Here is a 14854-nt window from a genome sequence, read left to right on the forward strand (position 1 = left end):
TTCCTGTTAAAAGGGAGTTTTTCCTTCCCACTGTTGCCAAAGTGCTGCTCATAGGGGGTCATATGATTGTTGGGTTTTTTTCTCTGTATCTATGAAGCGCCTTGAGTCGACTTTTGTTGTGATTTGGCGCTATATAAATAAAATTGAATTGAATTGAATTGAATTGAATTGAATTGAAGAGATGCTGAAGGATGAAGGCTGGGCCTCAGAGATCTCAGGACCCTGGGACTGATGTAATCAGGGCTTACAGCATTGTTCTGTCTCCCCCGTGGCTCTGTCACCTGTGTGTCCAGAGTTGTATTGTCCTGTGTTTTACAGCCCACATACTGCTGGATAGTTGGCAGAGTCACTGGAAGTGCATGGTGTGAGCGACTGGTGGCTGTTGGGCCCGAGCAGAGCAAGGAGTGACAGCTGATCCTAAAGGCTGATTGTGTTCATCTGGAAGTTTCCAGTGGGAGAAACGTTTCATCATCATCATCATCAGGTGACGTCTTCAGTCTCAGCTGACTGCAGGTTTCCAATCTTATAAACAGGACATTTGCACGATGACTGAAACCAGCCCAGTGAAGGAACAAAGGGCTGTGAGGTCAGTTTGTTGATCATTAATAGGCAAACAGTCATGATCACTGATTAACAACACTGATCAATGATCAATGGCCACGAGTAGGGATGGGTATCGTTTAGGTTTTATCCGATACCGGTGCCAAACCGGTACTTTTGAAATGGTGCCGGTGCTCAAACGGTGCTCAAACCGGTGCTTAAAGAATGGAGAACACAAACTTGTCCAAAAACCTCTCATGTTCAGCTGGTTTTTTGTAAAAAGATAACAATGTTAGCCTTTTCTGCAGCTATGGGGCATATTTGGTATCACTCTTGGCTGGAAGCAGTGCTTAAACAATGGAAAAAACACAAACTTTGTCCAAAAACCTCTCATTTTTAATTGTTTTCCACTTTTTCTTTGGTCATTTTAGCCTTTTTGGCCAGGGTGAAGGGAGTATCTGCCATCAAACAAGAAGACAGCCGCATGTAGCTATGATGATGTTTGCTAGTTCACCTTACATGCATTAATGTAATAACGTGGTTAGCCTACTCAACGTAAATTACACACGAACAACATTAAGCTACTCACGCAGAGAAGAACGGCTGCTGCTGCATCATCATCCTCATCATTTCTGCTACACTGGCAGGGCTAGGGGCCAGGACTCTCCTCTTCGTGTTTTTGGGGGATGTTGCTAACTCCGGGTCCGATAACAGGCACCACACCCGCAGTAGATGTGCTCGGTGTGAGGTCTCGCAGCAAGCTATCAAATACGGCGCATTTCTCGGCTTTTAAAAAAAATGCTATGTGTCGCCAGGTGTTTCATCAGATTTGAGGTGTTACCTCCTTTGACAGTATCACAGTATCAGCTTAAAGCACTTGTTGCTGCTGAGTTTGCATCTTTTGCTGTGAAGTACAGCCAGACTTTGACCGCTTCGCCTTGGACATTTTAAACCTGTAGCTCTGCTCTAAAAGAACGTACGTACCTGGCCCCGCCTACTATCCTCGGAAACGTAAAATGATTGGCTAGAATCCAAAGTGTATCACAGCTCAGGAAAAAAAAGCACCGAAATAAAGCACCAAAATGTGCGCTGCTTTTCGGTCTGGTTACTACCGTTTATGTCAGAACCGGTACCCATCCCTGGCCACGAGTACCATTCTCATAGCAGTCCTCCTGGCTCTTAACAGCATGCACTACACTACTCTGTTTGTGTCGGGGGACCCGATCCTTGGGGTGGACCAGTTTTTAGCCACAGAGATGCTGCGTTTAAAGAAAGTGTGTCTTAACCCATACTCCTGACGCATTAGGCACCAGCAAAGGTTTTCTCAGTATTCAAACCTTAAATACTGATCTGTGTGCGTAGGTTTACACGTCAGCTTTTAAATGTCCCCCATTACTGATGGAGTGATAGCAGAGTTCACTGTGAAAACATAAACCATGACAAGCACAGACACTGGATGTAGCACACACTTTCATGAACACTGTTTGGCTTCAGCTCTTTGTAAGGTGTAACTTTGCTCTCTTTTGCATCTGGCTCACAAACCAACACGAGGAAGCCACAGACCGGTTGTAGCACCTCCTCTGCACACTGACAGCAGAGCACTGCAGGCCGACGGGCCGGCCTTGGAGAGGAGCAGACACCCTCCGTCTGCTCAAACATGAATCCCACTTCTGAGTGTTTACACTGTAGGTCAGCTGAGTGTAAGGCTGCTGCCTCCACCAGCTGGTGGTGATGAGTAAACACTGATCAATACAGCAGACGAGAGTTCTCCCAGTAAATAACGTGTGAAACGCTCAGTTCATTGTCAGGTGAGACAGTCACAGGAACATGTTCTGGACTGCACCACCTTTTTCCTCATTGCTCACATTGCCGTCTCTGTCAGCCCGAGCAGTGAAGAAGCTGAGTACTGTGCTTTCAAGTTTTACATTTGGCTAAGACCAGCATGTCCCTACAGACGCTGTAGAGGAAGTCCAACTGTGTCCCCAAGCACAGTCTCAGGAAGAGGTGGGCAGACCTGCAAAGGGTCCTGAACCCATCAGCAGGACTGGTATTTGTAAGGAAGAAGAGGAGGAGCACAAAATGACCTCCAGCAGGTCGCTGTGTGGATGTCTCTGATCAGTCACTCAAAAACAGACATGAGGCTGGCCTGATGGCCCAACATGAGCCCATAATACTCTGGACTGGTTCTTATACAGCACTTTTCTTCTCTGCCTTACTGCAACGCGCCTCATTCGCCCATTCAATGACTTTTTACTGTGCTTAAGTTCTTTCTAACATTCACACTCTGATTGATGCGTCGGAGAACAACACGAGGTTAATATGTTGGCTTGCAGACTGGAGCAGCCAGGGATCAAAACACCAACCGTCCAGTTAGCAGACCTGCTGTGCCCGTTGAGCTGCAGCCACCCCACCTGCACAGAGGTGAGGTGCAGCAGGCGGTGCACTGTCGAGGGCAGCTTCACGCCTTCATTTGCATCCAATCAAAGTTTCAGGTCATCGATTGTGACTGTGACCTGCTTACTGGACATCTCAAAGCCTGGAGCTGCCTGTAGTAGAAGCAGTAATCCTTACATGTATAACGTCTGCTGCACGGAGACAAAAACTAGTCTCAGGCCCAAATAAAGTCATGTTAGCCATGAAATGCTGAGTTCATTGTCATTTGCACTAAATCTCCACTGTTTGAATACCCAGAGTCATTGAATGGACCGTGTCATGGTTTGAATATATTTATCCAACTTGACCATTGTTGGAGTCAAATTGTTAAATGTTGTCATTGTGTTAGTTAAATTTGTGTTAGTTCAAACTGTATGATCAAAGACATTCTTTTGTTTCTGACGCCGTCCGCAGCCTGTTGATCGGTGGGGAGGCTGTAGTGTTTATTACAGGCACATCCTATGTGAGGCTTCTGTTTTCTTTAGCCTCCTGAGACCTGAACTCTTCCACAGCAGCATTTTTAATTTCTCTTTGATATTTGGGCTGATTGGGACCTGGTGAATGTAAAAACAAAGAATTACCCGATTTATTTATTTTTTTACCGGATTTTGGTTTCTGAGAAAAACGAGAGCCACATATGAGGATGTGTTTAGAATTTCGATAGAACAGCAGCAGCATAACGTCCTCGTCAGTGGACATCAGGCCCTTGCAGAGCAAAATTTAGTATTTTGGTCTAATTAACCCAAAATGTGATGTCCACACGTGTGGACGACAGGTCCTATGAGGTTAGTAAACTTCCTGCCTTTATGACCTTTTTGTGGGCAGCAGGTCACAGAAACACAACCCCAAACACACACATACAGATGGTCGCACATACATGCATACACACGCATGCTTACACGTGCACACACACACACACACAGTACCTTATCTTTTATAACCATAGGGGGGTTTACAATGGGTGGTGCTGTGTGTACTGTAACTGTTTTCAATGAAAGGCAGCAAGCGGAGGCCGGGGTGGAAGTGGTCTGAACGAGGGCAGAAGGGCTGCTCTGAGATCCTCCCTTGCGCAAGTAAAATCGCTGTTCGTCTTGCTTCCTTAATGGGAATAAGTCTCTAAACCAGCGGCCTGTGGAAGCGCAGACCCAACAACCATTACAGTTAATATGCCATAAAACAGCTTTATTCTCATATTGGCTCAAATGGCAGATATTGCCCAGCTAAGAGTCCCTTAGTCTTTCATATGTTTTCACCATCTAAATCTAATGTGTTGGTAGATGCTACCATTACTATTGTATGGCACAATTTTATCTGTATGTGCTTATAGCATGGAGTTTAGCTGCTGTCAGAACTACTGTGGGCCTCCATTATTCACCGAGCTGTAGATAAAGGGTCCGTTGGTGTGAACAGAGATTTGATAGTTTGAATGTTATAACTTTGCTTTTCTTCAGCCCTGGACTGACGCGGTGTGTTATCTCTGTTAGCCTGTTCTTCCCCTCGCTGCGCTCTCTAAATACCTGTGGTGTGTTTTTTTAAACACCAAATCCCAGTTTATGCTGGAAGTGGAGTGAATCGGTCCCTCTGTGAGCAGCACTGGATCGAGTCCCAACACAACATCCCCACAGCACCAGGAAAACATGGAGGCCAAATGGTAAGCCATCATCTTTATTATGAAACAATATTGGGAGCAGATCAAATAGCTGTTACATGGTGTCGTTTGGCCGCTGCAGTCCCTTTCCATGTCCCGGCACATCCCTGGACGGCCAGCCCTCTCCCAGCTGCCTTCTAGGTTACCGTTTCTTGGACGATCTCCAGGAGCTGATCCAAGCTTCAAGCTTAGCGTCTCCTTCCCCCAGCTTGATAAGTTAGGCCCCTCCCAGCTGGGACTATGTGAGTATGTCTCAGTGTACTACAGGTTCCTGGTTCTAAACATGGTTATACTGGGCACCCAGCAGGAGGAAAGGGGACATGCATGGAAATTCAAATCAATCCAACACATTCTTGCAGATTTTATACACAAGTGTCAATCAAAAAAAAGACGTTTGGGAGCCAATGGCTGTTGAGGAGGGCGGGTGAATGGCTAACCATCTGTGATGCAGAAGTTTTCAGCTGCATGTTTTTAGTGTTTGAAAATCTTTAACACTCGGAAGTCATCTCTGGCATTTCTACAATAACTCGACTCATGTACGGCCTAACATTGTCAACTGTTACAGACTCTGGGGGAGGAGATGTGAGATGTTCCACAGAGTACGGTGCATTTCTGCAGCCAAACATCGGCCTGAGCTACGGCAACTCTCATTTCACTACTTCATGTGTTTCAGCTTAAAATGTTACACAAGATGGGCCAAATGAAAACCAACAAAACCAAAAACAAACACACTCGTCTTCTGCTTTTCAAAATAAAAGAATCAAATATTTATGACCAATCATGTCTAAGTGAGATCCATTTAAAACAGGAGCTGTTTCTACTGAGGAAAAGCCAAAAAAGCCCAAAGAAAATTAACACATGTTCCCTTAGCATTTCTTTTTTCCATTTTTCACTTTAAGAAAGAGTAGAAAGTTAGAAATGGTCTGGAGATCTACGGCGACGAGGACGAGAGAGAGAAAGCGGTCTGATCCACAGAGAGTCCTGCTTGGCTGTCGCTGCCTGGCCTCAGCGGGGCAGCTCCAGGGCCGTTTAAAGGAGCGCTATGTGAAACGGGGGGGGGGGCGAGGAGGTGGCGAGCTGCTGGTGGGGGACGGAGCGGGGAGGGCAGAGGAAGATCAGTATTTGGTCGGACACGTGAAACAGAAGGGGGCTGGGGAGGGAGGCAGACAGAGGGCTACGCGCTCGTGACGTGATCAGTCCATTGGCCGCTTTTCTCCGTGTTTCTTTGTAAATTCTTCTGCGTTCTTCAAGAATTTTTTACGGTCTTTTGAGTATTCTTCTGCTAGGTCGGCCCTCAGGGGATGCTCGGGCTGGGGGTCGTTCACCAGCGCGATGAGGGACTGAATTACTGAAAGACACGAAGGAGATCGAGTCAGACACAAAATGCTTCCTAACAGGCCACAGCCTCCACTGTCACAGCAGTTTGTTTGTCAGGAGGCTGCAGTGTGCTGTGACTTACAGCTTTTCACAACTATCATCATGTAAAGCAAAGAAATAGAAAACATTTCTAAAAAGTAATAAAAACAAAACAGTCTGCAGCTTGTGCACTTAGATAAGTCTTTAGAGTCAGAGTGAACTCATGAGTTTGTGTCGTGAGAAAGTCCAACCTTCTCTTCGTCAGTCTCACATCATGCAAACACATGTTGTATGACTGTAGGTAACACACACTGACAGTGGGAAGCAGCTTCAGCTTAATGTTGTTGTGATTGTTTAAATAAAACTGTTTGTTGTGTGTGGACGTTTAGGAGACGCGCTCAGTGAATCCACAAACACAAACCCAGCGTGCCCTGATAGACCTGATCAGCACAGTCGTGTCGTTCTTCTGAAACGTGCACACATCATGTAAGTTCACTGATAAATCCATGGGACCGTTCTGAAACACTACAGAGGGCAACTGGGAACTGATTAACCAATGACGTTGCTGCAATAAGTCATGTGCACAGTAGAGATGGACCGATCCGATATTACGTATCGGACCGTAAATTACTGGATCGGATATCGGAGAGAAATTTAAAAAAAAAAAAAATGTAATCGATCCATTAAATAACAAAAGCGCCTCACAAAACTTGCGACACGCCGTAACTCTGCTCATAACCGTAGCACGTCGGAGCAGCGTGGTGACGTGATAGAGCGGCTGTGTGTTTGTAGCCTCGCTACCAAACTCAGAGGAAGTTTTCCCAGAGAGAAGTAAAGCAAGTGTGCAAGTTCATCTCTGAATGTTTGTAAAGCGTTCCCACGTTAAGCTTAACAACCGATATATGGAGCGACTGCCTCTCCCTCCCTCTCCTGCTGCTACTTCAATCATGAAACTGATCAATGATCAGCTGATCGTCTCTCTCGTTTGTTTTTGGCCCACTTTGCACCAGAAAGAGGAAACCAGCGGCTGAACAGCAGCAGCACGTTTAAGCTTGATCAGCTGTTGTTAGAATGTATTTAATATTACTTTCTACTCGAGGATCTTTTTCTACGTAGCTGACGCTGGTAACTGTGCAGGGGCGGATCTAGCAAAGTTTAGCCAGGGGGGCCGATAGGGCATGAACAGGGAAAAGGGGGCACAAAGACATACTTTTCTTTCTTATTCTCATTTAAAATGTCGAGCTTTTAATAAATAAGTATCCAAATCTTACACCCAAAGTTTTAATCTGATGTAAATGTATAGAAGTCCATTACTGTATGTAGTAACTGTTAAGTCTAATATACCCTAGTAAGCTATAGTACTTTTTCCATCTGTGCAGTTCTGTTGAAGAAAGATGTTGAATCTATTTTTATTCTTGAAAAATAATTTATTTCTGTGCATTTTTTTTTTTTTCACACTGCATCAAATTAAAGTTGATTACATCGATTAAGCATCATGAGGTGGGGGGGTGGGGGTTCACTATTTTTTTTGTTGGGAGTTTGCAGCCCTATTAGTTAGGTTGCTTAATATTTCTGCTAAGTACTCTTTAAAATACCAGAATAGGGAGGATGGAGCAGGTTTAAGTTTATTAGATTGATCAGTTTTGCTGAACTATGAAATATTTTGGGTGCAGTGTGTTTTTTACATACAGGAGTAACAGAATAGCTTTAGTGTTGTTGTTTATTTAAACTTGAGTATGAACTTATACAAAATGCAGCAAGATATTAAAAAACAGTTTTATTGATTAAAAAACACACTATATCGGATTCATATCGGTATCGGCAGATATCCAAATTTATGATATCGGTACGGACATAAAAAAGTGGTATGGTGCCATCTCTCGTGCACAGTAGAGGTTAACCCCCATTTCAGCTGCGTGGTTGCATGTATGGTGTTTGTTGAGAGGACAGATGCTCTTCCACGTCAGCAGACTGAAGCTCAGCTTATGGGGAAACATTTAAACTATTGAATTAAAACTGTCAGATTAAAGATTAACCAGTGAGATGAAACCCTGCAGTGTGACGTATGTAACGATGTGTTTGACAGTAGAAACCATTATAACCTGATCTATAATGAAAGGCCAAAAGTTTACAGACGCTCACAGTAACTCTTCCAGGGTGAAGCGACTGTACGGCACATGTTTAAGGACTTTTAAAAAAAGAAGAAAGAATTGGATGCACAATTTTAAATCCGTCTGTCAACTCAAACGTCTGATCTGACTAGGGCTGAACGATATATCGCATTTGCGATAATATCGCGACATGATCAAGTGCAATTTTCTAACCGCAAAGGCTGCGATTATACTCTGGACATGTCCAAATTCATGGGCTGCATCCTCCTGAGGCCGCATTTGTAGACCGATTACGTCACAGCGACGCGCCGAAGGCTGTCCAAATTACTACCATATCCCAGAATTCATAGCGCGGCCCAGCCAAACTCCAGTTTCCAACAATGGCGGCCGCTACTAAGTTTTAAAATTACTCATACTAATCTTTCTGGGTCACAAAATAAACTTTTAAAATATTTTCAGGCGAGAAAGTAGTTGTGCAAACATCAAATATCTGCTCGGTTTATCAAGATATCCCATATTTGCAAAAGTGCTTCGACGTTTTCAGAGGCGTCTGCTACCCACCAGCTCGACAGCTAGCCGGGAGCTCGAGGGTTACTGATGCGGCCGAGAACGGCACAACTCCCGGCACATCATTTTCAGATCACCGCGGAGTTTCGCTGCTCGGGTTAAACGTAATATATAAGTCACTTAGACAACCTAAAAATGTTATTGTTGGGCTTTTTTTCAGTGTTTTGTTTGTTCGTGAGTAAATCGGTTTGGCTGAGATTAAAGTTATTAGATTAGATAAAATAAAACTTTATTAATCCCCCGGGTGGGTTCCTCCTTGGTTTTCACACAGCTGACTAAACGTCAAACAGAAAACGTATTAAACAGAAGTATGAGACAGTCGAGAATTTACGCCAGTGTCTGGTTATATTTTAGATAGCAAGAAGCAGACGGCCGAGTTTATTAAACTCCACCGAGACAGCGGTGACGCTAATCAGAACTAGACCGTCCAATTTCACGCCTTTAAACTTTAAAGGCGTGTTTGTGTGTGTGTGTTTATACAATTGCTATTATGTTTGCACTTTATGTGTAATGTTACTGACTGCAGAGATCAGTAAGATGTGTGTATTTTTTATTTATTAGTTTTATTTATTTAATATTATTTTTTAATTGAATGACTGTCTAGTAGTTCACAGATGTCGAAAAACTGAGTGTGGTAAAGCCACTGATTTTGTTTATGTATATTTCTGCAATCTGCACATTGTACTGACTTTCATTTTAATGTTTACACCAGGGTTCCTTGTCAGCACTTTATGCTCAGATGTTTGTAAGCTAAAAATAAACTATTGTGTATGTTCAAATATGCTGTTGTGATTGAAGAAGTTAAATAAAAATGTCAGTCATCAATTCATGCATCACCTCATGTCATCATAACAGAGGTCTGTCTTCCAGGAAAGAACAGTTTAAAATTAATGTAATATAGTATTGGCCATACTATATGATGTATTGCTTGTCTTTGTTTAATAATACAGAAGACAAAGACCTTAAAAAATAATCGCATATCACATCGCAATATTGGGGCAAAAAAAAAAAAAAAAATCGCAATTAGATTATTTTCCATAATCGTTCAGCCCTAGATCTGACGCTGACTTTTCTCCACGTGGGCAGCTGCAGGTTAACGTGTCCTCTCCTACACCTCAGCAAAGTGCTAACACATCCAAATAACTGGCACTTATGTCCAACTGTTGAAACTGGTGATCCCAGAATCTGCAGTCATTTAGAAACGGCTGCACTGAGCTCCTGGGATGCTCTTAAAAGCCCAACATTAACCCTACTGAAGAGTTTGTAGACTGAGGTTAGGGTTACAGAGATGGCTCCATGACACCAAACCAACTGGAATGAACTCTACCCACTGTGCCCAGAACGGTGGTCAAATATCCTGCCAGAACTATGCTAAAGGCCAAGCCCCACTCACTGAGGGGCAGTTTGCTTTCAGTCGTAGTGTGGATCAGACAAAATCAATCCAAACTTGTTTCTAAAGTGGTTAAACGTGCTCGCTGCACAGTCACTCCACCCTGAAAGAAACCGGTTCAAAGAAATCATTAAAGGACCCAAATTATAACGACATTTATACCCACGAGCACTGTGGAAACTCTGACCACAGATCTCCCTCGTTCACACTAGCACCTCGTCTCCACTCTGTTTCCATGACAACTGAGCACCACCCCAATGATGATGGGTTGTTATAGCAAGGTGGCCCAAACAATGGAGCAGACTGAGGATTATAGCTGCACCTGCACCCATCGTTGGACCACAGTGTTGGTTTATGTGCAGCTGTTTCCCTCCATGTTTCACAAACACTGGTGGGGTTGATTGTTGTCTGCTGACATCACACTTTCTGCCCGACTCTGCTCGCTTGAAACCGTCACCAGGTACTAAAAGCTGTCTGGCAGCAGGTCCTACCACCTGAGGGACAACACTGAAAACTGAGTCGGTGCTGAGTTCATTCTTGTTTTTCACATACACTTTGTGATAAACTCCGCAGGTTTCTCTTTGTTTCTTTCAAACTGAAATAACACTCAATGTTTAAGATTTAGGGAATAAATGTTCCCTAAACCGTGAGTAGGAGTCATCTGTGTCTCCTGCTTCGCTGATAAAACAAACAGGTTAGCAGCTGCAGTAGCAGCGATATAAAAACACACAGCCGTCTAAACGATGTGACGCTTTACTGAGTCACAGAATCGTCACAGCTTCCTGTTACTATAGCTGTGCTGTTCAATAAATACAAAACATACTAAACACTGTGTTTTGATCACACAACCATGCGTGTGCATAAAACACGCTTTCTGCTCTGTTCGTCACACGGAGCTCTATGTGAAAATGCTCTGAGCCTGACAGACGGACAGTTACTGAAACAGGACAACGTTTTATTTTGGACACGGACTTTTTTTTTCCTGCAATCATCACGTCAGACAAAAATCAAAAGACGTGCAGCTCTCCAGCTCGCTGCGACTCACATCGAGCAGCCCTGTGTAAGACTTCAGCACCAACCTTGGTCAGTTTTGGTGGCAGGCTTCCAGTTCTCTGCACTGATCACAGGCAAGCACACCTGGCCCTTCTCATCAATGTTGGGGTGGTAGATCTTTGTCTTGAATGTGATCTTGGGAGGCTTGAAAGGGTACTCGGTGGGGAAAATGATTTCAATCCTGAATGCACCTTTGTCATAAGGAGGGTTGTCCTGAAAGGGAACCAATAAGGTTAGTAAGGGGAACCTCGGGCCTACGTATCTCAGACCAGCCAAAGAAGGAACAGCAGCTTACAGGAACAATCAGCCCTTGCCATGCCAGTAAGTTTGATTCCTCAACTTGAATGTTTCTGAAGTTTTTCATTCCAGACTTGCGAATCTCATCAAGTTCCTGAAAGAACGAGCACACAGTTGATATTAGAAAGGTTATTACAGTCAATACAAGAAAAATAAAACATGTATGATTTTACAGAGTGGAAGGATGCACCACCCAAATGACACCACCAGTTTAGGACAGCGTAGCAGGAAGACGCAGCCTCCAAACTACACACCAGGTTTTAAACTGCGCTGAAATTATTTACACGTTCTTTCCTGAATGTTGATGTGAAGTCTAAGCAGAAAGTAGGAGCAAAGAAACAAGCTGATGTTGGTTTGGTTCCTGTTATCCACCTCAGAGGTCCCCAGTACTAAACAGCACCACCTCCAGTGTTTTCAGGTAAAGAAAATTAAAGCTGCTATACAATGAAACATGTCACTTAAAACAAATGACAAACCAACTGCAACATCTCAGCTTTGTAGAGAAGTGTTGTATATGGTAGATCTGAGGATGTGCTCAGCGCTACATGTTTTATTCACAGTATGTGTCCAGTGACCTGTTAAGCTCTAAACTGCTTGGATTGCAACTATTTCATTGCATAAAGTAGCAGCGTTGCACTTAATCCTAATTCATCACATGCTAAACAAACTCAAGCCTTCCAGCCAACAGGAGCGTTTCTCTTTCATTTCAGTGCAGCAGCCAACAGTGAAAGTGAAAGTGAACTACAACCTGCATCCAGCAGCACCACAGTGGACCTCCTAGTTTGCCATCAGGTTACTGGTTCTGTCACCAGTTTGACTTACGTTAGATTATGTTAGCTATTAGCTGAAACCCCCTGAGTGGCACTTACAGCCAGCCTCGTGGTTCCATCTGTGGCAGGTTTTTGTTGCACAGCTCGACGGTGTAAACGTGTCTAACACGTTTTTAGGGTAAAGTGATTGTGATTAATAAACAGCGTGTGACCGGTTTACGGTCCAACAGCACCGACGTTTGTTTCACGTGAATGAAATCCTGTCAATGTTAATCTGCATGTCCGCACTGAATAACTCCACCTGCATCAGTGAGCCGGTTCCAGGCCAGCTCTGCTCCGCGAGCTTTCAGCGTTGTTACTCCGGGTAAACTTCAAACATACAGCCTCCTGTAACCGCCTCATTCAGCGCAGTGTACGTTTAAAGGCGGAAACGATAATCACGGGGAAACAAACGTAGGTTAACGCAGACCTTACGCAATATGCTACGACCACCACACAAAACGAAAGCAGCATTTAGTGTGTGTCGCCTTCAGGCCGCATTACTGGAAGTGTAACGCTGCGCTGTAGTTCACACCCACTTCCTAATGGCGAACTTCAAAGTCTGATTAAGTTGAAGTGTAGCTAGCTGAGACCTGGGGATAGCAACTTAGCTGATTAGCAAACGTCTTATGCCGTGGAAATTGACACGATCTCGGGCTGCCCGCTGCCGGATTGACTCCCTCGGTCACACAACTCAAGAGTTTGACGTTCAAACTGTAGATAAGAGACTTGAATGAGGTTTTTGGCAGCCCCGGGCAGGATCCCTGTAGATCCTCCGGCCTGATTTGGGACTGCTTAGTTGCCTAACGTTAATATTTGGTCGGCTAGGTGGTCAATGCTGACCTCTTGTTTCTGTTGAGCTACAGCTACAGCTGGACACTGACGGTCACTTAATGCAAATATACTCTGTAACGTGAACACGAGCCAAAGGACGGACGCTTCCACTAACCGTCAATACGTCCTTAAACATTAGAAACGATCAAAAAGAACGGCAACGACGGATTTACCTTGGCCAGCCTCCTGCTCGCCGCCATCTTGAAACTACTGTGTGTTCCCAGAATTCACCGCGCTGGGAATATGGGTCTGTTCCTGCGCTGAGGCTGATCAGGTTGGACATCCGCCTGTTTGTGAACATGCCGACATGTCCACGCCAGGAAGCAACGTGTTTAAATGCGGGATATCTGTAATTATGTATGTTACAAACATGTTGGGCTGTGAGCCGGAGCCGCGGGGGGAGACCTGAGCCTGAACCCAGCTGTGTCTGCTTCCGCTTTATTTGTTAGTATTAATGCAGGTGTTCGCATGTAGACCCCTGAAAACGCATGATGAGTTACACCTGTATGAGTCGGCTTGGTTAACCCTCAGCTCTGCTGTCAGTCTGTTGTAATTGGCTCATGCAACAGTCGTGTGGATGGCACAGAGCAAAAAGGTTCCATGTGCTTGTGCAACACTTTCAACAATAAAGTTTTATTTGAGTTCATGTTTCTACTTTAATATCACGTGCAAATCCATGTTCGCCCTGCACTTTCGTTCTAAAGCTACAAACATGTGTGAATCTGTCCATCAGCACTGCAAACAAGTACGGCTCAGAGCACGTTTCTGATGTAACCCCCCCCCACTGCTGCACACATGTATGTGCTGCACCACCCTGCTGTACAATGACCGTCGTCTCTCTCAGTATAGGATGATGTAGCTCTGCAGGTCATCCTTGTACCTGAACATTGAAAAGCGGTAGTCCACCTTCAGTTTGAATATTCAGACTGCACCGTCTCATTTATAAACATGTGTACACTGTGTTATTAGAAATTATTAATTAACTTTAGTCTGATGGCATTTATGTGGTTGTAAATTCTGTTTCTCTGTTACACTTTGCTGTGACAGCACTGAGAGAGCAGGACAGAGAGGGTGAGAAAGAGACAGAGCTAAGAACAGGACAAGATCTGACACGTAGTGAAAGATGATACACACCAGGGAAGCTTCTGTTTCACTCATGATGATTTTATAGAACTACTCAGTGTGTGTGGACCACAAACCTGCTCTTATAACATAGATTATGTTGATCGTCTGCAGTGCCACAGCGTGTGGAGTGATCATGGCGACCCAAACACAGACGACCAGACGCAAAACTAGATTTTGACAAATGTGTGTCGTTCATTATGGCCGATAGCAAAACATTAACCAAAAGACAAACCCCTTTCTTTCCCTAAACTGGGAAAACTACAGACATGAAACCTGGAACAGTCAGAAATACCTGAACACTTGCATCAACATAGGACTGAGGATGACAGGAAGAAGAGTGTCTGCAAATGTGCACGTTAGGTGGAAAATCATCAAAGATTGCTTTATTATTTGGTCAACAGGTTGAAACGATGTTGTGATTCTCTTCTTACTGCTTTGCTGTAAGCCTACTGAGAAGTCCACTGCTCCCTCTCAGACATCTCCATACCTCCACAGGTATGGCACCTGGACCAGCTGCCTTTCCACTCCTCCTCCTTTCTAAGTCACTTCCTGACTCACCCACTGTCCATCTGTGCTCCTCAATCTCTCGTTTTCTGCACACTCCCATCACCTGTTAACACATCTCCATTCCTGTCCCTGATTATCTCCAGCTCCTTTCCAGCTCCATCTGTCAGCGTGTAGCCACTCAGCA

The 14854-nt window shown here is 44.3% G+C and overlaps 1 protein-coding gene across 4 annotated transcripts; it reads right to left on the reverse strand.

Annotated features, from left to right (window-relative positions):
- Positions 1–4622: 4622 nt before the first annotated feature.
- ube2l3b (ubiquitin-conjugating enzyme E2L 3b) lies at positions 4623–13450 on the reverse strand. 4 transcript variants are annotated; one of them, XM_026188272.1, is made up of 4 exons: positions 13212–13450; positions 11394–11489; positions 11125–11311; positions 4623–5969 (listed from the first exon to the last, which is right to left on the reverse strand). In XM_026188272.1, the coding sequence occupies exons 1-4, from the start codon at positions 13236–13238 to the stop codon at positions 5815–5817; spliced, it is 465 nt and encodes a 154-aa protein (XP_026044057.1). In that variant the 5' UTR covers positions 13239–13450; the 3' UTR covers positions 4623–5814. The 4 variants fall into 4 exon arrangements, with proteins under 4 accessions (XP_026044057.1, XP_026044058.1, XP_026044060.1 ...); XM_026188273.1 differs by having other exon boundaries at positions 13154–13212; XM_026188275.1 differs by lacking the exon at positions 13212–13450 and adding an exon at positions 13048–13147.
- Between the last annotated feature and the right edge of the window lie 1404 nt (positions 13451–14854).

This window comes from Astatotilapia calliptera, chromosome 12 (assembly GCF_900246225.1).
Source record: "Astatotilapia calliptera chromosome 12, fAstCal1.2, whole genome shotgun sequence".
NCBI classification, from domain to species: Eukaryota; Metazoa; Chordata; class Actinopteri; order Cichliformes; family Cichlidae; genus Astatotilapia; species Astatotilapia calliptera.